General features: G+C 42.9%; 1 protein-coding gene across 2 annotated transcripts in view; it reads left to right on the forward strand.

Moving 5' to 3' along the window:
• scara5 (scavenger receptor class A, member 5 (putative)) overlaps positions 1-27,757 on the forward strand; it is a 186,919-nt gene that overhangs the window by 99,828 nt on the left and 59,334 nt on the right. For both annotated transcript variants that reach the window (XM_072251637.1, XM_072251638.1), the window contains exons 5-7: positions 13,075-13,155; positions 14,165-14,269; positions 23,238-23,291. In XM_072251637.1, coding sequence (XP_072107738.1) covers positions 13,075-13,155; positions 14,165-14,269; positions 23,238-23,291 — 240 coding nt within the window. The remainder of the gene's footprint in view (positions 1-13,074; positions 13,156-14,164; positions 14,270-23,237; positions 23,292-27,757) is intronic.

Below are 27,757 nucleotides of genomic sequence, written 5' to 3' on the forward strand. Positions count from 1 at the left end.
CCTCAGGAAATAGAGCAGCTGGTGTACCTTCTTTGTAAATACAGCAATGTTGGGCCCAGAGCAGATCCTCTGAGATGTTGGCACCCCGTACCCATAAGAAACCTCCTGTGGCATAAAACATCAGGAGTTACTTCTGCCAATCGTGCCAATGGCCAAATATCAGAATAGTCACAGACCTGTTTGATAGGGAAAACAGAATTTGGCCAAAGGAATTATTGCTTTAGAAAGTTAGCACAAGTTGGGCATCAGAAAACGTAGGTTTAAAGCACACCAAGTTACTCGTGTAATCTGTAAAGTTAATACCACAATGGGGAATACAATGGGAGAGTGGAATGAGCTGCCGGCACAGGATTGATTTCAACATTTAAGAGAAGTTTGGATAAGGGAAGGGTGGGGAGGACTATGATCCAGATGCAGGTCGATGGGACTGGATAGTTCGGCATGGTCTAGATGGACCAAAAGGTCTGTTTCTGCTTTATGACCAAGCATCCCCCGTTAGTCCACTGCTGGATTGTCTACTGCTCCATTGTCGGTCTTGAACTGTAGATAGATTCCAACCAAGGGGATCAAAGGAGTTAATAAGACCATAAAGCAGAGGAGCAGAATTAGGCCACTCGCTCCATCAATTATGTTCCATCATTCCATCATCGCTGACTCATTATCTCTCTCAACTCATTTTCCTGCCTTCTTCCTATAACATTTAACGCCAAAACTAACCAAGAACTTATTGAGCTTTAAATATACCCAATAACTTGGCCTCTACAGCTGCCTGTGGCAATAAATTCCACAGATTCACCATCCTCTGGCTAAAGAAATTCCTCCTCATCTCTGTTCTAAAGGGGTGTCTCTTTATTCTGAGGATGGGCCCTCTGGTCCTAGACTCAGCCACTATAGGAAACATCCTCTCCACATCCACTCTTTCTAGGCCTTTCAATATTGGAAGATTTCAATGAGATCCCTCCTCATTCTTGAAAATTCCAGTGAGCACAGACCCAGAACCATAAAACACTGCTGGTACATTAACTCTTTCATTCCTGGAATCATTCTTGTGAACCTTCTCTGGACCTTCTCCAAGGCCAGCACATCTTTTCTTAGATAAGGGGCCCAAAGCTGCTCACAGTACTCCAAATGTGATCTGACTAATGCCTCATAAAGCCTCAGCATTATATCCTTGCTCTTATATTCAGGTTCTCTCAAAATAAATGCAAATACGGCATTTCCCTTCCACACAATCGACTCAATCTGCAAGTTAACTTTTTAGGGAATCCTGCACAAGGACTCCCAAGACACTTTGCAACTTTAATTTTTGAATTTAGAAAATAGGGGCCTTTATTCCTTCAACCAAAGTACATGCCCATGCATTTTCCTACACTATATTCCATCTGCCCATTTCTCCAATCTGTCCACATCTTTCTGCAAACTTCCTCACCACTACCAGCCCCTCCGCTTATCTTCATTTCATCTGCAAACTTTGCTACAGAGCCATCAAATCGCCATCCAAATTGTTGCTATACGTTATAAAGTGGAAAGAAGTCGTCCCAACACTGATCCCTACGGAACACCATTAGTCACTGGAAGTCAACCAGAATAGGCCCCCTTTATTCCAATTCTTTGCCTCCTGCCAGTCAGCCAATCCTCTATCCACTTTAGTATCTTTCTTGTAATATCATGGGCACTGAAGCTGTTAAGCAGGCTTTTGTGTGGCTGAGGGCCTTGTCAAAGGCCTTCTGAAAATCTAAGAAAACAACATCCACAAACTCTTGTTTGTCTACCCTGCCAGTTATTTTCTCAAAGAATTCCAATAGATTTATCAGGCAAGATTTCGCCTTAAGAAAACCATGCTAACTCTGGCCTACTTTATCATGCGCCTCCTTGAAACCTTATCCTTAAAAACAAACTCCAACATCTTCCCAACCACTGAGATCAGACCAACTGGCCTACAGTTTATTCTCTACTGCCTTACTCCTTTCTTAAAGAGTGAAGTGACATTTGCAATTTTCTAGTTGTCCGGAACCGTTCCATAATCTAGTGATTCATGAAAGATCATTACTAATGCCTCCACAATCTCTTCAGCCACCTCTTTCAGAACCTTGAGGAGTTGTCCATCTGGCCCAGGTGACTTATCTACCTTCAGACCTTTTAGCTTCCCAGGCACCTTCTCTTTAGTAATGGCAACTTCATTCCCTTCTGCCTCCTGACACTCTGGCATACTGCTAGTGTCTTTTATAGTGAAGACTGATGCAAAATACTTATTCAGTCTTCGTTTTTCATTTCTTTGTCTCCCATTACTACCTCTCCAGTGTCAATTTTCAGTGATCTGACATCCACTTTTGCCTCTTTTTTATTCTTTATCGATCTAAAGAAACTTTAGGCATCCTCTTTGATATTATTGGCTAGCTTTTCAGTTTTTATGGATTTTTATTTGCCTTCTGTTGTTTTTTAAAAGCTTCCTAATCCTCTTACTTCCCACTCATTTTTGGTATACCACGTGCTTTCTCTTTTGATTTTATGCTGTTTTTGACTTCCCTTGACAGCCACCTCCCCCTCATACCCCATCCGTTATTTATTTTTATAAACACATTTTCTCTCTCCTTTTTCTCCCTCTGTCCCTCTGACTATACCCCTTGCCCATCCTCTGGTTCTGCCCCCCCCCCTTTTCTTTCTCCTCGGGCCTCCTGTCCCATGATCCTCTCATATCCTCTTTGCCAATCACCTGTCCAGCTCTTGGCTCCATTCCTCCCCCTCCTGTCTTCTCCTATCATTTTGGATCTCCCCCTCCCCCTCCCACTTTCAAATCTCTTACTCACTCTTCCTCACTCTTCCTTCAGTTAGTTCTGACGAAGGGTCTCGGCCTGAAACGTTGACTATACCGCTTCCTAGAGATGCTGCCTGGCCTGCTGCGTTCACCAGCAACTTTAATGTGTGTTGCTTGAATTTCCAGCCACAGCTGCCTCATCCTCACTTTCAAGCATTTCTTCATTTTTGGGGTGTATCCTTGTTGTGCCTTCCGAAGTACTGTACCTCCATCGAGTCTGCTGTGCCATTCCATCATGGCTGATCCCAGCTCCCAATCAACCCCGTACACCTGCCTTCTCGTTATATACTTTGATGCCCTGAGTGATCAGGAAACTATCAAATTATGCCTTAAATATACCCATGGACTTGGCCTCCACCACGATCTGTGGCAGAACATTCCAGAGATTTACTACTCTCTGGCTAAAAAAATTCCCCCTTACCTCTGTTCTAATTTTGAGGCTGTTCCCTTTAGTTCTGGATAACCCCACCAGAGGAAACATCCTCTCCACATCCACCCTACCTAGTCCTTTCAACATTCGGTAGGTTTCAATGAGATCCCCACACATTCTTCTAAATTCCAGTGAGTACAGGCCCAAAGCTGCCAAACACTCCTCATATGTTAACCCTTTCATTCCTGGAATCATCCTCTTGAAGATCCTCTGAACTCTCTCCAATGACAATGCATCCTTTCTGAGATATTGGCCCAAAACTGTTGACAATACTCCAACTGTGGCCTGACTAGTGTCTTATAAATGTCCCCAGCATTATCTCCTTGCTTTTATATACTATTCCCCTTGAAATAAATGCCAACATTGCATTTGCCTTCTTTACCACAGACTCAACCTGTAAATTAATCTTCTGGGAGTCTGGCACGAGGGTTCCTAAGTCCCTCTGCACCTCTGATGTTTGAATCTTCTCCCCATTTAGATAATAGTCAACACTATTGTTCCTTTTACCAAAATGCATTATCATACATTTCCCAACACTATATTCCATCTGCCACTTTTTTGCCCATTCTTCCAATTTGTATAATTCCTGCTGCAATCGCATTGCTTCCTCAGCACTACCTACCCCTCCACCTATCTTCGCATCATTTGCAGACTTTGCCACAAAGTCATCAATTTGACAAGCAATGTGAAAAGTAGTAATTCCAATACTGACCCCTGAGGAAAGCCACTGGTTACCAGTTTGACAGAAAAGGCCCCTTTTATTCCCATTCGCTGCCTCCATGCCAGTATCTTTCCCGTAATGCCAAAGGATTTTATCTTGATAAGCAGCCTCATGTGTGGCCTTATCAAATGCCTTCTGAAAATCCAAGTAAATGACATCCACTGCCTTTCCTTTGTCCACCCTGCTTGTTACTTCCTCGAAGATTTCTAACAGACTCATCAGGCAAGATTTCCCTTTACAGAAACCATGCTGACTTTGACTTATTTTATCATTAGTCTCCAAGTACCCCGAAACCTCATCCTTAATAATAGACTCCAACACTTTCCCAACCATTGAGGTTAGGCTAACTGGCCTGTCATTTCCTTTCTTTTGCCTTTCTCCTTTCTTAAAGAGTGGAGTGACATTTGCAATTTTCCAGTCCTCCTGGACCATGCCAGAATCAAGTGATTCTTGAAAGATCATGACCAATGCATCTGCTATCTCATCAGCAACCTCTCTCAGGACTCTGGGGTGTGGTCCATCTGCTCCAGGTGACTTATCCACCTTAAGACCTTTCAGTTTGCCTAACACTTTTTCCTTTGTAATAGCAATGACACTCACTCCAGCTCCCTAGTGTCTTCCACTGTGAAGACAGATGCAAAGTATCCATTAAGTTTATCTGCCATTTCTTTGTCCCCTATTAGTACCTCACTAGCATCATTTTCTAGCGATCCAGTATCGTACGGCTAGATCTGGGAACAGCTTCTTTCCAACTGTGATAAGACTGCTGAACGGATCCCGACCCGGATCTGGGCTGAACCCTCCAAATATCCGGACCTGCCTCTCGGTTTTTTTTTTGCACTATCTTACTTTCCATTTTCTATTTTCTATTTATGATTTATAATTTAAATTTTTAATATTTACTAATTTTTACTATTTTTAATATTTAGTATTTGTAATCCAGGGAGCAGGAAGCGCAGAATCAAATATCGTTGTGATGATTGTACGTTCTAGTATGAATTGTTTGGCGACAATAAAGTATAAAGTAACTCTCAGCTCCCTTTTACTCTTTACATAACTGGAAAAACATTTGGTATCCTGCTTTATATTATTGGCTAGTCTGCCATCATATTTAATCTTTTCCCTTTTTATAACTTTTTCAGTTGCCTTTTGTTGGATTTTAAAAGTTTCCCAATCTTACAAAGTCCTACTCACTTTTGCTACCTTTCCTTGGCTTTTATGCAGTCACTTATATTTAATTAATAGAAGGAATTTTAATCATGATTTTTGGTTTCTTGCTTATATATTTTAATCTACCACTACCTATTAAATGCTTCCAATGGCGTGCACCTCGAGTAGCCTCTGACAACCAAGTCCAGCTCCTGGCCTTCACGTAAGACTTAGCTGCTCAGCCCGGCGAAACTGCTTTTACCTGCAGGAGAAGAGGCAAAGGCAGGTTACTGGCACCTTAAAGCCAGTCACTTCAGGCAGGTGGGGTTTGTCAGCCGTGGTCGGCAGCTCATCGAGGAGAAGGAAAACTGATTCCAAACCTCAGCTGCCTTGAGGCTGTATCCACTTATGGGGAAGGCTTTGGGAGTAAACCCCAAGGAAAAATCTGGAGCTGAAGTCTCTAAGGCATTCCTATGTTGAATTCAATGATGATGCCAACTCCTGTGACGCTGCAGGTATGAAACTCTGTCAGTCTCTACTGTTCCTTTAGATTCATCAGCTGCATAGCAGGGTAAGCTGTGTACAGGCAACAGTTTGCTCTCTATAGCATATTCCCCTGACTTGCATATCATCTAGACAGCTAGCATGCAACATCTTGATCTCTGGCTTAACCAAAACATAACGGGTTCTACATATTGTATTAAGACTGTAACGGAGGGAGGGAGAAGAAGATGGTGGCACGACGCAGTGCGCGCAGCCACTCCAGTGAATGATATTTGTTATGTGTCAAGTAGGGTACCATGCACAATTCTGATCTGATGGAGACAGACGTGAGAGTACGGAGGAACACCTGGAGAAACTTCTGAAATGTCTGCTTCGCTGCCACTGCTACTGTGTGGTCTGGAATCTCCAGTGGAGAAGGCCCCAAGTCCTCGGCTTTGCTTGTTTCGGCAGCCAGGGTGAGATCAAAGGCGCTCGGCAGAGGATGGCACTCGGGAGGCTGTATCGGAGGGGTTGTCAGAGGCTTGAAGTTTTCGGACGGATGGACTCGGTGTCGGCTGTGGTTGGGTGCTTCCAATGCATCGGCAGTTGTTGGTGCATGGAGGTTTATGGCAGGGAGTTTCTCCCTTTTGCCGCCTGCTATCGGGGGCTCGGGAGCCGATTGGGACTTGAGACTTCTTTTTACTGTGCCTATCATCTGCTTTTTATCAAATTACGGTATTGCTTTGCACTGCTGTAACTATATGTTATAATTATGTGGTTCTGTCAGTGTTAGTCTTTGGTTTGTCCTGTTTTTCTGTGATATCACTCCGGAGAAACATTGTATCATTTCTTAATGCATGCATGCATTTCTAAATGACAATAAACGAGGACTGAGTGTTCTCATAATCTAATCTAAAAAAAAAGACTCAAGATTCAAGACTGTTTAATGTCATTTCCAGCACACAAGTGTAAAAGAGAACAAAATAATTGTTACTCCAGTTCTGATACTGCACAAAAAAAAAACTCAATAAGGTAAAGAACATCACCATCATCATTATGTGCCATGTCATATGATATGGGCGATCTTGGTCTTTCTATGACCATGTTTGCTCTTGGCCAATTTTTCTACCAAAGTGGTTTGCCATTGCCTTCTTCTGCGCAGTGTCTTTACAAGATGGGTGACCCCAGCCACTGTCAATACTCTTCAGAGATTGCCTGCCTGGTGTCAGTGGTCGCATAACCAGGACTTTTAATACACAACGGCTGCTCACACGACCATCCACCACCTGCTCCCGTGGCTTCACCTGACCCTGAACAGTGGAGGGGGGGTGGGGGAGGGGTCTAAGCATGCTCTACACCTCTTTTGGTAGAGATTTATCTCCACCCCACCACCCGAAGATAAGGAACAGAATAATTAAAAAAGCACAATGAATATAAATATGTAACATACAGGTATCTTATATCCACAAAGAGACACTGGGTACAGGAGTGTCTGTACAGGAAGTGACTGAGAGGTAATGATAAAGTAGTGGATTCTTCGAGGTTCGAGGTTCAAAGTAAATTTTATTATTAGAGTAGATATATATGTCACTACATATAGCCCTGAGGTTCATTTCATTGCTCCTTTGTGTCTTTTTGGAAATATACACAGCCAAATACACAGACATAAAAATAACCTTTACCTAGTTGAAACATGGAGGCTTGGCATTCTCTAGAAAGCACAAATGAGGCAATAAAACAAACTTGGCAAAATCTTGAGGAAAATCCCAAAGTTAAATAGGACAATTGACAAGCACGTCAATGCAAATTCCACTGGGGAGCTCGTGTATTTAGTAGACGAAGTAGCTCATCAGCTTCAGTGCTTGGTGATGTAGAAGAAATGTGTAAAAACAGGGTGAGACTGCTATTTCACGCATAAAAAGATGGAGGAACTCAGCAGGTCTGGCAGTATCAATGAAGAGGAAAAAACAGTCAACGTTTCGGGCCAAGAATATACTGTAAGAACATAAGAAATAGGAGCAGGAGTAGGCCATCAGGCCCATCGAGCCTGCCCCGCCATTCAACAAGACCATGGCTGATCTGTCCATAAATTCAGCTCCATCTACCTGCCTTTTCCCCATAACCCTTAATTCCCTTACTATATGAAAACCTATCTAACTTTTTCTTAAATATATTTAGTGAAGAAGCCTCAACTGCTTCCCTGGGCAGAGAATTCCACAGATTCACCACTCTCTGGGAAAAACAGTTTCTCCTCACCTCCATCCTAAATCTTCTCTCCTGAATCTTGAGGCAATGTCCCCTAGTTCTAGTCTCACCTACCAATGGAAACAACTTTCCTACTTCTATCTTATCTATCCTTTTCAAAATTTTGTATGTTTCTGTAAGATCCCTTCTCATTCTTCTGAACTCCAGAGAGTATAGTCCCAGGCGACTCAATCTCTCCTCATAGGTTAACCCCTTCATCCCTGTAATCAACCTAGTGAACCTCCTCTGGACTGCCTCCAAAGCCAGTATATCTTTCCTCAAGTATGGAGACCAGAACTGCACACAGTACTCCAGGTGTGGCCTCACCAGTACCCTGTATAGTTGCAGCATGACCTCCCTGCTCTTGAATTCAATCCCTCTAGCAATGAAGGCCAACATTCCGTTTGCCTTCTCAATAACCTGTTGTACCTGCAAGCCAACATTTTGTGATTCATACACAAGCACTCCCAAGTCCCTCTGCACAACAGCATGCTGCAATCTTTCACCATTTAAATAATAATCTGCTCTTCTATTATTCCTTCCAAAGTGGATGATCTCACATTTACCAACGTTGTATTCCATCTGCCAGACCTTGGCCCACTCACTTAACCTATCTATATCCTTCCGCAGACTCTCCACATCCTCTGTACAATTTGCTTTTCCATCAGTGTAGTGTCATCAGCAAATTTTGCTACGCTGCACTCAGTCCCCTCTTCCAAATCATTAATGTAAATGGTAAACAGCTGCGGGCCCAGCACCGACCCCTGCGGCACCCCACTCACCACTGACTGCCAACGGAGAAACACCCATTTATACAACTCTCTGCCTTCTTCGGTTAACCAATCCACTATCCATGCCAATACATTTCCTCCAACTCCATGCATCCGTATCTTATTTATAAGTCTTTTGTGCGGCACCTTATCGAACGCCTTCTGGAAATCCAAGTATACGACATCCACCCGTTCCCCTCTATCCACCACACTCATTATGTCCTCAAAGAACTCCAGTAAGTGTGTCAGACCCTTCTTCAGGACTGGAAAGGAAGGGAGAAGAAGCCAGAATAAAAAGATGGGGGAGGGGAAGGAGTACAAGCTGGCAGGTGATAGGTGAGACCAAGTGAGGGAGAAGGTGGTTGGGTGGGGAGGGGGGAAATGAAGTGAAAAGTTGGGGGAGGGGGGATATCAAAACTGGAATCAGGTATAATATCACCTGCACATGCTGTGAAATTTGTTGCTTTGCGGCTGTATATTGCAATACATGCATAATAATTTTAAACTATAAATTGCAATAAGAAATACATTTAAAAAAATAAATGAAGTAGTGCAAAAGGAGAGTAGAAAAAAAGGAAAACAAATTGAGTTAGTGTTCATAGCTTCATTTTCCATTCAGAAATCTGATAGACGGGGCGGGGGAAGTGATGGGGAAGATATTGTTCTCTGAAACGTTGAGTGTGTGTTTTCAGGTTCCTGTACCTCCACCTTGACAGTGGCAATGAGAAGAGGGCATGTTCTGGGGGATGGGGGACCTTAATGATGGGTGTCAACTTTTTTGAGGCATCGCCTTTTGAAGATGTCCTGGATGCTGGGGAGGCTGGTGCCCATGATGGAGCTGACTGAGTTTACAACTCTCTGCAGCTTTTTCTGATCCTGCTCAGCGGACCTTCAATGCCGGACAGAGATGCACCCAGTTGGAACGCTCTCTCTGGTACATCTGTAGAAATTTGCGAGAGTCTTTGGTGTCATACAACACTTCCTGAAACTCCTAATGAACTATAGCTGCTGTCATGCCTTCTTTGTAATTGAGTCGATATTTTGAGCCCATGATAGATTCTCAGAGATGTTGACGTCCAAGAACTTGACCCTTTCCTCTGCTGATCCCTTAACGAGGATTGGTGTGTGTTCCCTCGACTTCTCTTTCCTGAAGTCCACAATCAATTCCTTGGTCTTACTGAAGCTGAGTGTAAAGTTATATTTGAGACACCACTCAACCAGCCGATCTATCTCACTCCTGTGCGCTTCCTCACCACCATGGGAAATTTTGGCAACAATAGTTGTTTCATCAGCAAATTCATAGATAGCTTTTGAGCTGTACCTAGCTACACAATCATGGGAGAGGCTAAACACACATCCTTGAGGTGTGTAGGTGTTGATTGTCAGTTAGGAGGAGATGTTATTTCTGATCCCAATGAGGACACGAGGATTCATTTGCAGAGGGAGGTACAGAGGCCCAGGTTTTGGTGCTTGTAAATCCATACAAAGAATATGATGGTGTTGAATGCAGAACTGTAATCAACATATGGCAGTCTGCTGTAGCTATTGATATCGTCCAGGTGATCCAAGGCCAAGTGGAGAATCAGTGAGATTGCATTCGCTGTAGACCTATTGCAGTGAAAGGCAAATGGCAGTGGGTGCGGGTCTTTGCTTAGCCAGGAGTTGATTCTGCCCAAGACCAACCTCTCATGGCAATCCATCACAGCTGTTGAGGCACCTCACCCTGCTCTTTTTGGGCACTGGCATGACTGTCGCATTTTTGAAACAGGTGAGAACCTCTGACTGCAGCAGTGAGAGATTGAAGATGCCCTTGAACACTCCTGCCAGTTGGTTGGCGCAGGTTTTCAGAGCCCTACCAGTTACACCATCAGGGTCCGACGCATTGTGAGGGTTCATACTCTCAAAAGATGTTCTGATAGGTGGAAGAGGTAAAGAGCTGAAGAAGGAACCTGATAGGAGAGGACAGTGGGCCATGGAAGGAGGAGGGGAGGAGGGCAACCAGAGAGAGGCGATGAGCAGGTGAAGAAAATAGAAAGGGTGAGAGAGTAACCAGAATGGGGAATGGAAATGTATCTTCTGGGTTTTTTTCTCTCTCTACTGTTATATGAAAACTAGTATACAACTATATTACCTTGTTATTTTTTTAACTAACCTATGTTGTTTTCATTGTTTTTTTGTATTAATGCCTCTTGTATATCTATATCATAACAATGTATTGGTTGCTATATGTTTTATCCTGAGTGTACTAATTTAATAAAAGGATTTAAAAAGAAAAGGAAATGTATCCATAGATGCTGCCTGACTTACTGAGTTCCTCCAGCATCTTGTGTGTTGCTTAAGATTTCCAGCATCTGCAAAATCTCTTGTGTTTATAAGACATATGATTTATAACATAATGACATATGACTTACATGATGTACGGTTCTGTGGAAAAGTCTTAGGCATATGGAAAATGTTCTGTAAAGTGAAGATGCTTTCAAAAATAATGAAACAAAAAGTTTCAAAATATTTAAAAAATGCTATTAAGAGCAGTAAACAATAAAAATCAATATCAAATCAATATTTGGTGTGATCACCCTTTCCCTTTAAAACTGCATCAATTCTTAGGTACGCTGTCATACAGTTTTATAAGAAAATCGGATGGTAGGTTATTCTGAGTATCTTGGAGAACTTGCCACCATTCTTCTGCAGACTTTGGCTGTTTTGCTTGCTTCTGTCTGTCCAGGTAATGCCAGACAGCCTCGGTGGCATTGAGCTCAGGGTTCTGTGGAAGCCACCTGAAACCATATGAAAAATCTAGCGTGCCTGAGACTTTTGCAGAGTACGGTATATAATGGTTCACTGTGGAAATGACATAAACTAAGATGAAAGTCTTTTGTCTTTCAATATTCAATTTTATTTATTTAAAGATACAGTGTGAAACAGACCCTTCTAGCCCAACCAGCCACACTGCTCAGCAACCCTCCCACTTAATCCTAGCCTAATCACACATGTTGGTGCATGGCCAAGCGGTTAAGGCATCGGTCTAGTGATCTGAAGGTCGCTAGTTCGAGCCTCAGCTGAGGCAGCATGTTGTGTCCCTGAGCAAGGCACTTAACCACACATTGCTCTGCGACGACACCGGTGCCAAGCTGTATGGGTCCTAGTGCCCTTCCCTTGGACAACATCGGTGGCGTGGAGAGGGGAGACTTGCAGCATGGGCAACTGCTGGTCTTCCATACAACCTTGCCCTGGCCTGTGCCCTGGAAACCTTACAAGGCACAAATCCATGGTCTCATGAGACTAATGAACGCCTAAAAAAAATCACAGGACAATTTACAATGACCAATTAAACTACTAACTGATATGGGAGGAAACCGGAGCACCCAGAGGAAACCCACACGGTCACAGGGAGGATGTACTAACCCCTGACAGATGGTGCCAGAGTTGAACTCTGAACTCTACAACGCCCCGAGCTGTAATAGCACCGTGCTAACCACTACGCTACATTCTCTTCTTGGACAGAATGTTAAATACTGTCAAATCAACGTCACAATTTCACAATCTTTTGTTCTTAAGTTAACATTGATGCAAATCTTTCCATGACAACTCAATGAATGCTGACGCCATGTGGAGATTTGCAAACTTTAAGGGCAATCTCAACTTTTATGACATTATAGACAATAGACAATAGATGCAGGAGTAGGCCATTTGGCCCTTCGAGCCAGCACCGCCATTCACTGTGATCATGACTGATCATCCACTATCAGTATCCAGTTCCTGCCTTATCCCCATAACCTTTGATTCCGCTATCTTTAAGTGCTCTATCCATCTCTTTCTTGAAAGCATCCAGAGACTTGGCCTCCACAGCCTTCTGGGGCAGAGCACTCCACATATCCACCACTCTCTGGGTGAAAAAGTTTTTCCTCAACTCCGCTCTAAATGGCCTACCCCTAATTCTTAAACTGTGGCCTCTGGTTCTGGACTCACCCATCAGCGGGAAGATGCTTCCTGCCTCCAGCGTGTCCAATCCCTTAATAATTTTAAATGTTTCAATCAGATCCCCTCTCATCCTTCTAAATTCCAGAGTATACAAGCCCAGTCACTCGAATCTTTCGACATATGACAGTCCCGCCATCCCGGGAATTAACCTTGTGAACCTACGCTGCACTCCCTCAATAGCAAGAATGTCCTTCCTCAAATTTGGAGACCAAAACTGCACACAGTACTCCAGGTGTGATCTCACCAGGGCCCTGTACAGCTGCAGAAGGACCTCTTTGCTCTTATACTCAATTCCCCTTGTTATGAAGGCCAGCATGAATTTACTGTACTGTATATATAGATATATGTAGATACTGTGAATGCAATAAAGTCTAAGAACAGTGTTCTTTGGAATAAAATAGCACTTATGAAATGAAATTGCCATCATTGGTCAAACCATTACATTTCAATCAGTTTGCTAAGTATTCAACTATTCTTTCAGGACCTCCTGGGCCAAAAGGTGATAAAGGCGATCAAGGATTACAGGGGGCAGTTGGACTAACTGGATTTCCCGGGGCTGATGGTGAGTTAAACATAGGGTTTTATTAACAGATTTTCAACATAGTGTTTTATTTACAGATTTTTATTTTATTTTGAGATACAGCACAGTAACAAGCCTTTACGGTCCAATGAGCCCATATCACCCAATTACACCCAGGTGACCAATTAACCAATTAAATTGTATGTCTTTGGAATCTGGAGCACCCAGAGGAAATTCCTATGGACAACAGTGGAATTGCACCCTCATCTCTGGTGCTATAACAGTGCTACACTAGCTGCTACCTGAATGTTCCTCACTAAATGTTTAATCTCAAAGATGTACAGGACTGTGCAAAGTCTTATTCTCACTGTACTGCTGCCACAAAATAAACCAAATTGCATAACATATGTGAGTTTTGATAAATCTGATTCTGATATGGGTCTCTACTTTCAATTGACAGTGGGAAGGGGGCAGGGAGAGGTTGGGAAAATGGGAAGAGAGAGGGGAGGGAGTGGGAAGCACCATAGAGACATTCTGTAATGATCAATAAACCAATTGTTCAGAAAAAAAGTGAACTTGCCTGTTGTCTCAAAGCTGGATATATCTGCTTGTGCTCCACCACCACTGCCCCTGGCAGACCGTCTCTGCCACCTGTCCCACACCCTTCCTGCAGCACTCCACCCTCGCCATTCCCAGCACCCTTTGCTCCCACTAGCTTTACAAAATCGCTCTCAGCTCCATGTTGACACAATGCAGCCAAGCAATATATATGTGCCAAAGTCTTTTGCACAGTACTGATTTCAAGGAAGTGTATTTAACACTTGGTGTTTACATTTTTTTTTGTTGCAGCATTCAAAATTTGAGTCACTTTATGTGTGTGATACACCTGATTCTGATATGGGTCTGTATTGTGGAAAGAGGGCAGGGAGAGAGGAATCATGGTTGGCAAAAGGGGAAGGGAGAGGGTGCCTTTTGTGATTTTAATTTATTGCAAGAAGTAATGCAACAGGTAGATATTACTCATCTAATGGCATTTTGTTTTTGTTCTTAGGGATACCTGGTAGTCCAGGAATGCCTGGATTACCCGGCCTCAAAGGAGATCCTGGAGAACGTGGCCCACCCGGGTTTTCTGTCAAGGGACAAAAAGGATCATGGGGTAAGTTATCGTTTCACCGTTATCCTGCCATTATTATTCAAGGCTTATCACATTAATGGCCTAATTCATTTTTATCAGGGAATTGCAACTCTCCAAAAATGATGATAAAGGACGTAATTTTATTTTCAGCTGCCCTTCTAAGAAGATGCTAACTAGAGTCAGGCATAAATAGTTTGAGCCCTTTATGTGTCAGCCCTTCACCACTTCCACTTATCATCTGCCAGCTTCTTACTTCATTTTCCCCACCCTTCCTTCCCCTTCACCTGGTCTCACCTATCACCTGCCAGCTAGTACTCCTGCCCCTCCTCCCACCTTCTTATTCTTCCCTCTTGCCCCTTCCTTCCCAGTCCCGATGAAGGGTCTCAGCCTGAAACGTCAACTGTTTATTCCCCTCCATAGATTCTGCCTGACCTGCTTCAGCATTTCGTGTGTGTTGCTGAACATTCCCAGCATTTGCAGAATCTGTTGTGTTGATAGACAGTCTGAGTTTTTCCTTAACCTAGCGTGGGCAGCGTCTGAAACTAGAAGGCGTGGGTCTCTGGTGAGGTGCTGGTTATATGGAACAAGCTGCCAGAGGAAGTGGGAGATGCAGTTACAATGTTTGAACAGCTTTTGGACAGGGACTTGGATAGGGTGGGAGTCAATGGGATTAGCCTAGAAATGCACCACAGTCAGTATCGGTGAGTTGGGCTAGGGGCCTCTTTGATCTCTATTACATGAAATGAAAGAATGAGGGAACGTGTCACATTGTGCTCATTGTGTAAGCATAATTAAGTTATTATCAATCTTATTTCCCTTCTCATCACCCACCATATTAGTAATGATCTTTCAAGAATCACTAGATTCTGGAATGGTTCCGGAACACTGAAAAATTGCAAATGTCACTCTACTCTTCAAGAAGGGAGAGAAGCAGAAGAAGGGAAACTAGGCCAGTTAGCCTGACCTCAGTGGTTAGGAAGATGATGGAGCCAATTATTAAGGATGAGGTCTCAGGGTATTTGGAGACACATGGTAAAATAGGCCATAGTCAGCATGGTTTCCTCAAAGGAGAATCTTCCCTAACAAATCTGTTGGAATTATTTGAAGTAACAAGTAGGGTAGACAAAGGAGAATCAGATGATGTTGCGTACATGGATTTTCAGAAGGCCTTTGAAAGGATCTTAACAAGCTATAAGCCCTTAGAAATACAGGAAAAATTATAGCATGGATAAAGCAGTGGCTGATTAGCAGGAAGCAAAGAGTGTGAATAAAGGGAGCCTTTTCTGACTAGCTGCCAGTGACTAGTGGTGTTCCACAGGGGTCTATGTTGGGACCGATTCTTTTTGTGTTATGTTAATGATTTGGTTGATGGAATTATGGCTTGGTTGCAAAGTTTGCAGCCGTTATGAAGATAGATGGAGGGAAGTGGAGGTTTGAGGAAGTAGAGAGGATGAAGGGCAGAAGTGGTCACTTCGAGTGCCAGGCTTTAGATGTTTCAGAAAGGACAGGGAGGGCACAAGAGAGATGGGAGCGTGGCACTGTTGATCAGAGATAGTGTCATGGCCGCAGAAAAGGAGGAAGTCATAGACAACAGAGAAAACATAGAAAACCTACAGCACAATACAGGCCCTTCAGCCCACAATGCTGTGCTGAACAAGAACTTCCTTTATTAATTACCTAGGGTTACTCATAGCCCTCTATTTATCAAAGCTCCATGTACCAAGTCATAGAGGGATTGTCCACTGAGTTTCTGTGGGTGGAAGTTAGGAACAGCAAGGGGTCAATAACTTTACTGGGTGTTCTTTATAGATCTCTCAATAGTAACAGGGATATAGAGGTGCAGATAGGGACACAGATTCTGGAAAGGTATAATAATAACAGCGTCATTATGGTGGGAGATTTTAATTTCTGGAATATTGATTGGTACCTCCCTACAGCAATGGGTTTAGATGGGGTGGAGCTTGTTCAGTGTGTTCAGGAAGGTTTCCTGACACAATATGCAGATAAGCCTACAAGAGGAGAGGCTGTACTTGATCTGGTATTGGGAAATGAACCTGGTCAGGTGTCAGGTCTCTCAGTGGGAGAGCATTTTAGAGATAGTGAGCACAATTCTATCTCCTTTACCATAGCATTGCAGAGGGATAGGAACAGAGAAGCTGGGAAAGCGTTTAATTGGAGTAAGGGGAAATATGAAGCTATCAGGCAGGAACTTGGAAGCATAAAGTGGGAACAGATATTCTCAGTGAAAAGTACGGCAGAAATGAGGCAAACGTTCAGAGGATATTTGTGTGGCGTTCTGCATAGGTTGTGGGCCGAAGGGCCTGTACTGTGCTGTAGGTTTTCTAAAGAGACTACAGAAGAACTTGGACAGATTAGGAGAATGGGCAAAGAAATGGCACATGGAATACAGTGTTGGGAAGTGTATGGTCGTGCACTTTGGTAGAAGAAATAAAAGGGTTGACTATTTTCTAATTGGAGAAAAAATGCAAAAATATGAGGTGCAAAGGGACTTAGGAGTCATTGTGCAGGATTTTCTAAAGGTTATTTTTCAGGTTGAGGCTATGGTGAGAAAAGCAAATACAATGTTAGCTTCATTTCATGAGGACTAGACTTTTAAAGCAAGAATGTAATTTTGAGACTTTATAAAGTGATTGGTGAGGCCTCACTTGGAATATTGTGAGCAGTTTTGGGTACCTTATCTTAGAAAGAATATGCTGAAACTGGAGAGGGTTCGAGGAGGTTCACAAAAATGATTCCAGGATGGAATGGCTTGTCATATGAAGAGCGTTTGATTGCTCTGGACCTGTATTGATTGGAATTCAGAAGAATGAGGGGTGACCTCATTGAAACCTATCTAATAGTGAAAGGTCTTGATAGAGTGGATGTGGAGAGGATGTTTCCTATGCTGGGAGTGTATAAGACCAGAGGGCACAGCCTCAGCATAGAGGGGTGTCCGTTTAGAACGGAGATGAGAAGGGATTTGTTTAGCCAGAGAGTGGCGAATCTGTGGAATTCTTTGCCACAGACAGCTGTGGAGGCCAAGACTTTATGTATATTTAAGGCAGAGGTTGATAGATTCTTGATTAGTCTGGACATAAAGGGATATGGGGAGAAGGCAGGAGATTGGAGCTGAGAGGAAAATTGGATCAGCCATGACGAAATGGTGGAGCAGACGTGATGGGCTAAACGGCCTAATTCTGCTCCTATATCTTATGGTGTTATGGTCTTATGGTCATATATTGATAACTTACACCAAGGAAATAAATGCATTTCCCTTGAAAGGAAACATCAGACATCTCTTCAACAAATGTCATCTTCTACCTCAGACTCATTTGTCTGCTTTGGAGATGATTCAATGTTCCCAGTCCCCTGCTGAGAAAGCATGTTTTTTTAATTGTATGTAAACTTTCTCAAGGGTTAAGGAATTTTCCTTATTTTGTTTCGGACACCATTCTTGTATTTTTAATAGTTTGGCATTTTGGCAATTCATTTATACATTTCTGTTATTTTGAAGATTTATAGATTCTTCTAAATTTCTTTTCTCCAGTAGAAATAAGCTCAAACATTTCTTCCATCTTGCCAAAGATTCTCAAATCATTGGTATTTCTCACACACACACACACAGACACAGACGCACACACACACACACACACACACACACACACAGACGCACACAGACACAGACACAGACGCACACACACGCAGACGCGCGTGCACACACATACACACACGCACAGACGCGCACACACACACACAGACACAGACGCACACACACACACACACACAGACGCACACACACACAGACGCACACACACACAGACACAGACGCACACACATGCAGACGCGCGTGCACACACATACACACACACACAGACGCACACAGACGCACACACACGCAGACGCGCGTGCACACACATACACACACACACAGACGCACACACACACAGACGCGCGCACACACACACACACAGACGCACACACACACACACACACACACACACACACAGACGCACACACACACAGACGCACACACACACAGACGCGCGCACACACACACACACACACACACACACACACACAGATATGCACTGACGCACACAGATACGAACACGCACAAGTACATGAGCACGTACACAAATTCAAAGACATGCACACACACACACATTTGTACACACACAGACAAACAAACGCTATTTTAAGATATAATAATCACATACGTATGCACAACCTACTACACAATTGCCCCATTGTACACCTTTATTCTTATCAGACACCATCTGTATTTTCTACTATTTGTGGCTTCCTAAAGTAATAGATTTCCTTCTATTAATTACCTACAAAGTAACCAACTCTTAATCAACAAATGTCCAATGAATTTACATAATTCACTCTGAGTACTCTCCCTCAATTCGTCGATTCACAACTGTCTAAATTCCCTACACTACAAGTTTCAAAGAACAGATCCCAATGGAACCTGTTACATTTTCCTAGTCGTACGTAGCAACTTCTACTGGTCACAACCTCCTGTAAACCCGTTAAGAAGAAGATTTCTGATTTAATCCCTAAACTTCAGCATTCCCTCCTAAAGTACCATTTTCTTAAATTCCTTTTGAGAATCCAGGTAACTTGAAATTATTTGGTTGCCTTTCAAAGAATTCCAAAAGATTTTTGGTGTCAAGATTATGCACGTTTCACAAGTGGATCACGTGACAGAGCCTGATTCCCAACCTACAAGCGAAAATCCAAAACTTTATTATCATTAAAAATTAAATTTGATCTGCTCAGTTTTACTAACAAGTAGTTTTAATTAAAAGCAGACGGAATTCTGTGCTCACTATAAAGGAGAACAGTGTTGTATTTACAACACCAGCTTGGTGTGTGTGCAGTTTTTCATTGATTCTATTGTATTTTCATTTTCATATTGTATTAAACATTTTCTATGTTTCTATTTCTCTGTTCTACTGTGAATGCCTGCAAGAAAATGAATCTCATTGTGGTATCAGTTGATCACTACGTGCCATGTCATATGACATGGACGATCATGGACTTACCATGATTGTTCTTGGCTAATTGTTCTACAGAAGTGATTTGCTATTACCTTCTTCTGGGCAGTGTCTTTACAAGACGGGTGATCCCAGCCATTAGCAATACTCCTCAGAGATCGTCAGCCTGGCATCAGTGGCCGCAGAACCAGGACTTGTGATATGCACCAGCTGCTCATACGACCATTCGCCACCTGCTTCCATGGTTTCACATGACCCTGATCGGGGCGTGGGAGTGGTGCAGGGGGGCTAAGCAAGTGCTACATCTTGCCCGAGGGTGACCTGTAGGCTAGTGGAGGGAAGGAGTGCCTTACACCTCCTCTGGTAGAGACATATCTTCACACTGCCACCCAACAGTGTAGTATACGCTAACATATATGTACTGTTCTTTGATAATAAATTTACTTTGACCTTTCAGCTTTGAGCTTAGGACCTGCATTGCTGAACCAGTTACAGGGTCAGAGTTATCCAGCTTGGAAACAAGCCTTTCAGCCCAACCTGTCGCTTCTGACCACTGCATCCTCCCCATTAATCTCACATTCAGCCTAAATTCCTCAAAGCTCTCCCTCCCCAATACAAATGTTAGATTAGATTATTAGATTATGAGGACACGCAGTCCTCTTTTATCGCCATTTAGCAATGCATGCATTAGGAAATGATACAATGTTTTTCCAGAATGATATCACAGAAACACATGACAAACCAAGACTGAAAAACTAACAAAAACCACATAATTATAACATATAGTTACAACAGTGCAAAGCAATACCGTAATTTGATAAGAACAGGCCATGGGCACGGTAAAGTCACAGAGTCTGTCAAAAGTCCCATCATCTCACGCAGACGGTAAACCTCCAGCACCGCAAACTTGCCGATGCAGCATCCCAGAAGCATCCGACCACAGTCCGACTCCGAGTTCATCTGAAAACTCTGAGCCTCCGACCAGCTCTCCGACACCGATGCACCGAGCGCCATCTCTGCCAAGCATTTTGACCCCGGCCCCAGCAACAGGCAATTGGCAAAGCCAAGGATTTGGGGCCTTCCCCTCCAGAGATTCTCGATCGCACAGTAGCAGTGGAAGCGAAGCGGGCATTTCAGAGGTTTCTCCAGATGTTCCTCTGTGTTTCTGACGTCTGTCTCCATCAAATCAGGATTGTGCACAGCATCCTACTTCACAGATACGATATCATTCGGAATGGCCGCACGCACTGCATCGTGCCGCCATCTTCTTTAATAATGAGATTTGGAATGACGTCAAAAACTCTGACACGCTTCTTTGTCAAAGTGTGGTGGAGAGTGTATTGACTGGCTGCATCACAGCCTGTTATGGAAACACCTCGAGCAGAAAATCCTACAAAAGGTAGTGGATTCCGCCCAGTACATCACGGGCAGAGCCGTCCCAACCGATGGACACATCTGTATGAAACACTGTTGTAAGAAGGCATCAGAGATCCCCACCACCCAGCCCATGCTCTTTCCGCCCTGCTGCCATCAGGTAGAATCTCAGGGTTATATATGGTGACGTACATGTACTCTGATAATAAACTTACTTTGAACTTTGAAAAAAGATTGTAAATATTGTAATTGAACTCAACATGACTACATTCTTTGGCAGCTTATTCTAGGTACCCATCACCCTCTGTGTAAAGAAGTTACCCTTCAGATCTCTTTGAAATCTCTCTCCCCTTATTTTGTATGTGTGACCTCTCATTGTTTTGGAAAATTCAAAGTAAATTTTATTATCAGAGTACATACATATGTCACCACATACAACCCTGAGATTCTTTTTCCTGTGGGCATACTCAGCAAATCTATAGAATAATAACTATAACAGGATCAATGAAACATCAGCCAGAGAGCAGAAGACAACAAGCTGTGCACATGCAAATATAAATAAATAGCAATAAATAACAAGAACATGAGATAAAGAATCCTTAAAGTGAGACCGTTGGTTGTAGGAACATTTCAATGATGGGGCAAGTGAGTGTAGTTATCCTCTTTTGTTCAAGAACCTGATGGTTGAGGGGTAGTAATTGTTCTTGAACCTGGTGTTGTGAGTCTTGAGGCCCCTGTACCTTCTTCCTGATGGCAGCAGTGAGGACGGAGCATAACCTGAGTGGTGAGGGTCTCTAATGATGGTGGATGTTGCTTGCCTATGACAGTGTTTCATGCAGATGTTATCAATGGTCAGGAGGGCTTTAAGTGCAATGGACTGAGCTGAATCCACTACCTTGGTAGGATTTTCTGTTCAGGGGCATTAGTGTTTCCATACACAGCCGTGAGCAGTCAGTCAAATACTGTAATATGTTGAAGCTCTAAAATGCTTCCAAGTAAATGATGAGTGCACTGATTACTTAATTAATTACAGGGTATTTCACAATTATAGTATATTACAGTATAGATTGTCAGTGATTCAAGTTGCAACACTGTTACAAATTGTAACAATTAACACAGAAAGGAAGTCAATAGCTCGTTGTTAATAAACAGCTGGCCCGCTGAATGCCAACAATGTAATACGCATATTACAAAAAAAATACATTTGAAGTGCCGCATAGTCTTCAGGCCGTGTAAATTTTCCCGCTCAGAGCAATGGTTGGTTCATGCAGCTGTAAAAAATATTCAAGGGAACGTTAAGATGGGCTTGGAGGGTTAAGGGCTGAACATGGGCACAGGGACTAGCAGCGACCCGTTGGGCCGAAGATCAGCTTCCATCCTCTATGACGCTATGCCTCTGCAAGTTATTCGGCAATGCAGATCATGAGCTGGTGCTGAAAGTACGACTCTGTGAGTGACTACATACTCTTCCTGCTTTTAATTAAAACCATTCTTTAATTAAAAAAACTAAGCAAGTCAAATATAAATTTCATGACAACGAAGTTTTGGATTTTCATTTGTGCTTTGGGGTTAGTAGTTCAGAAATATCGAAGATCCAGATCTAAAATCGTGCAACTCTCATGAAATCCCTGATGTTTCATTTTTCACTGACTGTGCAGCTGGCTGCTCAAGTTTTGACTTTCTGATCTCCTGCTTCAAAGTTCAAAGGTCAAAGTAAATCTATTATCAAAGAACATATATGCCACCAAAATGAACCTTGAGATTCATTTTCTCGTGGGCATTCACAGAAAATCCAAGAAACACAATAGAATCAGTGAGAGACAGCACCCAACAGGACAGACAAACGATGCTCAAAAGCCAACACACTGCGCAAATACAAAAGAAAACTATAGTAATTATATAAATATAGAACCCAAGAAGAAAACTTTGGCACAAAGTCTTTGGCACATACGTATAGCTAGGGAGTCCAAGACTTTCGCAAGGTACTGTTGTAATTTTATGTATTGCACTGTACTGCTGCCGCAAAAGAAAATAAATTCCATGACATATGTGAGTGATGATAAACCTGATTCTGATATGGGTCTCTATTGTGGACTGAGAGTGGGAAGGGGACAGGGAGAAGGGAATCAGGGTTGGGAAAAGGGGAAGGGAGAGGGGAGGGAACAGGAAGCACCAAATAGACATTCTGTAATGATTAATAAACCAATTGTTTAGGATCAAATGAATTTGCCTGGTCTCTCAGGGCTGGGTGTACCTGCACCCATACCACCCCCACCCCTGGCTCTCTTTCTCTGCCACCAGTCCCACACCCCTCCACTGGCGCTCCATCCTTGTCATTCCCAACATCCTTTGCTCCTGCCAGATTTACAAACTCGCTCTCTGCTCTATGCTGACAAATACCGTACTGTGCAAAAGTCTGAGGCACCCTAACTATATATATATATGCGCTTAAGATTTTTGCACAGTACTGTATATACATGATTTTGGTAATTATTAAAACATTCTATTCTCATTAGCATTTCTTAAATTTTGCTTATACCATCGGAAACAGAAATTCAAACTCAGCTTACAATTTTAGTAATTTTGTACATGTTGTCATTTGTCTTATAAAGGTCGCAGAGGTGAAAGGGGAAGAAAAGGAGAAAAAGGGGAGAAGGGTGATATTGGTGAGTATGGAGCAGAACTGCCCTTCCCGTTGCATTGCACTGAAGCATCGTTTGAATGTTAGCACTCAGAGCCAGCTACAAAAACTATCAAACATACGTTGGTAATTTTCTCAAAGGAGCTTCATTTATTCACAACCCACTGACAGTTGCAGTCGGGCCAAAGATTCTTTCTGTGGAGAAGCATTCATGTCGCCCCAAGACCAAAAAATTTATTAAGACATAACTTGAGCTGCTTTCCCTGCGGCGCCTTTTGAATAAAGACCATGAAAAGCCGTGTACGATTCACATCGTCGTTGTTATTGCTTTTGCCTAAATATTTTAACAATTATGTTTAAACTGCAAATACTTGCAAGGGTACGAGGGATCATGGAGTGATGGTGAACTGCTCAAGTGTATGTGTCTTACTCATTCCACTCTCTTCACCTCCTGCTACGAGGTCCATTCTCCAAAAGGCTGACAAGACTGCTTCTTTCACTTCTTTTACGTCTTCTTCTTCTTTTACGTGTGGTTCTGGCACTGTTGGTGACTGCGATCTCCTGTTTGATGGTGTGATTGAATGATCTGGCGCTTTACTGTCTCCAAGAAGGCTCCAGGAAGCAAGAGGCCTTGAGGCCAAGAAGCTTGGAGGCGGGCCGTGAGCCCATGATCGACTGCATTTCTAGCCAATGTCGCTGATCTGGGGAAGATTGAAACATTGAGGCGAGTGTGGAGGGCGAGTGAGTGTTCTGCACCGTCTTCCAGTCTCTTGCTCGCTGCAGCCAGAGGAAGGTGCCTGTATGTGACAGCCTCTCTCTCTCGCTCACTCACTGCCCCAGAGGGGAGGTCTCTGCATAATCTCTCTCTCTCTCTCTCTCAGTGCTGTCGGAGGATGTTACCAGAGCTTTGGGTCTGTGGTTTGTGGTTTGGGTAGTGGTTCCTGGTTGCTCCTTTTTCTGTTGCTATTTTGGGTGACTTTGAACCAGGGTGGCCTGCAAATAATGGACATGAGCTGAGCTGAATATGAACTCTTTGATTGTGTGTTTTATCTCCTGTGATTTCACTCATTCCTTCCTATTGCCGTTTATGCGATTTGTTTTTTGCACGTGGGGGGTGGTGTTGATGTTTTTTTCTTTGAATGGGTTCCGTATTGTGTCTTTTTTCCATGACTGTCTGTGGGAAGACAACTGTCAGGGCTGTATGCTGCATACAGACTTTGACAATAAATGTATTTTGAACCTTTTGAATTTTTCTGCATGTTTTATACGTTGTTCAGCAAACCTTTTATACAGTCTATGTACTGTGTGTATATATACAATCTCTACTGTTTTTGTATTTTCAAAATGAGTAATTCATCTTACTACGAAGGCCATCCACTGCTCAGGGTCAACCATGGATGTTGCACCCCAGTTGTTTGTGTTGAAGTCGATACACAAGCCAGGGTGGTACAATACAGAGAGCAAGCTGTTGCCCGCATAGCAAGCTCCCCCTCTCCACACAGCTGATAAATCCAAAGGAACGGCAGAGACCAATACAGATTGGCACCAGTGGTGTTGTAGAGTTGTCCGTCAGTGTCGAACTCAACTTAGGGCTGTCTAGGGGGCTCCAGCTCTGGATATTTTCTTTTGGGTTTACTTCTGAAGCCTTCCCCATGAGTGGGTACAGTCGCAAGGCAGCGGAGCTTTGAGATCAGAGTTTTCCTTCCCTTAGATGAGGTGCCAGCCATGAACGACGAGACCCATCTGGCTGAATTCTTCATTTTGCTTATAGATTTAATATAGATTAGTTTTATTTATCAAATGTGCATTGAAACATGCAGTGAAATGTGCTGTTGGTGTCAAAGACCAACGGAGCATGTGCTATGGGCAGCCTGCAAGTGACACTATGCTTCTGGCACCAACATCGCATGACCACAACTTACTAACCCTCTCCCATACGTCTCTGGAATGTGCGAGGAAACCGGAGCACCCGGAGGAATCCTATGCAGTCATGGGGAGACAAACCACTTACAGACAGTGGCCAGAAGTGAACCCCAATTGTTGGCACTGTAAAGCATTGCGCGAACCACAACGCTATCTTACCGCACGATATTCTTACAGGTATTCTACATCTTTTTGCCTTTGAGTTAAAAGGGATTTCAATTCGGCAGATATTGTAGTACCAGACCTAAACAATTTCAGCATATTGCCTTCTGGGCGACTACATAGAAATCCCCTCCTCATAAGGGAGGGAGGGAGGGAGGGAACGTCGACTCAGACCATGAGAGGCCTGTGTCGAGCATTTTCATGCCTTACAAGGCGCAGATTGGAAGTCTGTGAATCATAACAAGACCCGGTTTTAAAAAGACCTAGTTAACCATTTCCAACACCATCAAGATATCTCCGGTGGTTTTCCACAACAGTTATTAATGTTTTCATGTTTCCTTCCTCAATAATTGTTTCCAATTTCTGAGTACTGATTGTAGTTTAGTTGTGCCTACCTTTTGATTTAAGATAAATTACTTCATTTTATACAAGTGCATACTTGTCTCCTTTGAGCTTTGCTCGTGTATTTTTGGTCACCTAAGCACTTCTAACGTTTGAAGATTTTCTTCTTTAATACTTGTGGGTATTAATTCATCATGATTGTATTGACATGGACAACAATCTATGCATTCTAATATCTTGTCCATTGTTACCAGAAATGTCTTTTGTAACGATTTCATACACAATGTAGTGATGCGTGTGAATACAGATATGTATATTAATTATCAAATATTACTGATTCTCCTGAACACCATTCTACTGAGTATTTCCAAATGACAAATTGAGTTTGATAAGAATTTTGGCTCAACCTAACATTACGATTAGAAATCTAAAGTGGATTCCCCTTCCTCCAGCCCTTTATCTCCTTCACCAATCAACTTCCCAGCTCTTCACTTCACCTCCTCCTCTCCCAGCTTCACCAGCACCTGAAAACCTTGTGCTTCTTCCAGTCTCACGTCCGAATCCATCAAATCAGAATTGTGCATGGTCGTCTACTTGACAGATAACAGATATGCATCACCGGACAGGCCGCGCGTGCTGCATAATTTGGTTCAGAATTCTGTTGTTGCATCACTTCTATTGTTTACATGATTTGTTATGGTTTTTTTCTCTTTCTCTGTGGGCACAGGGGCAGCCTGGATTGGAGAGCATGTCTTGTGAGAATGGGTTCGGGATTGGGAGGGGTTAGGGCTTCTCTCTTTGGAGTGAAGGAGAATGAGATGTGACCTGATAGAGCTGTACAAGATGACATGTGGTATAGATCCAGAGGATAGCTGAAGACCTTTTCCCAGGGTGGAAGTGGATATTATGCAGGAGCATAATTTTAAGGTGATTGCAGGAAAGTATACAGAGCATGAAGGGATACAGGGAGAAGGCACGAGACTAGGGCTGAGAGGAAAATGGAATAGCCATGTTGAAATGGGGGAGCAGACTCGAAGAGCCAAATGGCCTAATTCTGCTGCTATATCTTATGGTCTTATGGGATGTCAGTGATATGTCCTTTACATAGAGAGGGTGTGATAAACGCACTGCCAGAGGTGGTTGTAGAGGCAGATACAGTGCCTATAAAAAGTATTCACCCTCTTGGAGGTTTTCATGCTTTATTGTTTTACAACATTGAATCATAGTGGATTTAATCTGGCTTTTTTTGACATTGATCAACAGAGAAAGACATTCATGTCAAAATGAAAAAAAAATCTCTTCAAAGTGATCTAAATTAATTTCAAATATAAAACACAGTTAAAAGTAGAGTTAAATCAATCATCAAGAAATGGAACTATGACACAGCTGTAAATCTACCTAGAGGAGGTCTTCCTCAAAACTTGGGAGAAGTTTTGTTTTCCAGCAAGTCAATGACCCCAAGTATAAAGCCAAAGCTACACAGGAATGGCTTAAAAACAACAAAGTTAATGTCCTGGAGTGGCCAAGTCGGAGTCCAGACCTCAATCCAATTGAGAATTTGTGGCTGGACTTGAAAAGGGCTGCTCAGTCATGATCCCCATGTAATCTGACAGAGTTTGAGCAGTATTCTAAAGAATGGGTCTACAGTGTCCGGATGTGCAAAGTGATAGAGACCTATCCACCCAGACTCAAGGCTGTAATTGATGCCAAAGGTGCACCTACTAAATAGTGAGTTGAAGGGGGTGAATACTTATGCAATCAATTATTTTGTGCTTAATAATTTTAATAAATTTAAACCGATTTGTAGAAACTTGTTTTCACTTTGACACGAAAGTCTATTTCTGTTGATCTATATCAAAAAAGCCTTAGACCTGTTGTGGAACCGTGTCGAGGAGCTTGAGAACAGGAGAAGACGCAAAAACGTCGGGCTGATCGGTATAAAGGAGGGTGTGGAAACGGGCAGTCTGATTGAGTGTGTGCAAAGAATCATGTCCAAAGGATTTGGCATCGAACTGAACGCAGGGCTTGAGATTGAGAGGGTGCATCGGGCCCCGGCTCCTAGGC

The sequence above is a fragment of the Mobula birostris genome, chromosome 2 (genome assembly GCF_030028105.1).
Source record: "Mobula birostris isolate sMobBir1 chromosome 2, sMobBir1.hap1, whole genome shotgun sequence".
In the NCBI taxonomy this organism is placed as follows: Eukaryota; Metazoa; Chordata; class Chondrichthyes; order Myliobatiformes; family Myliobatidae; genus Mobula; species Mobula birostris.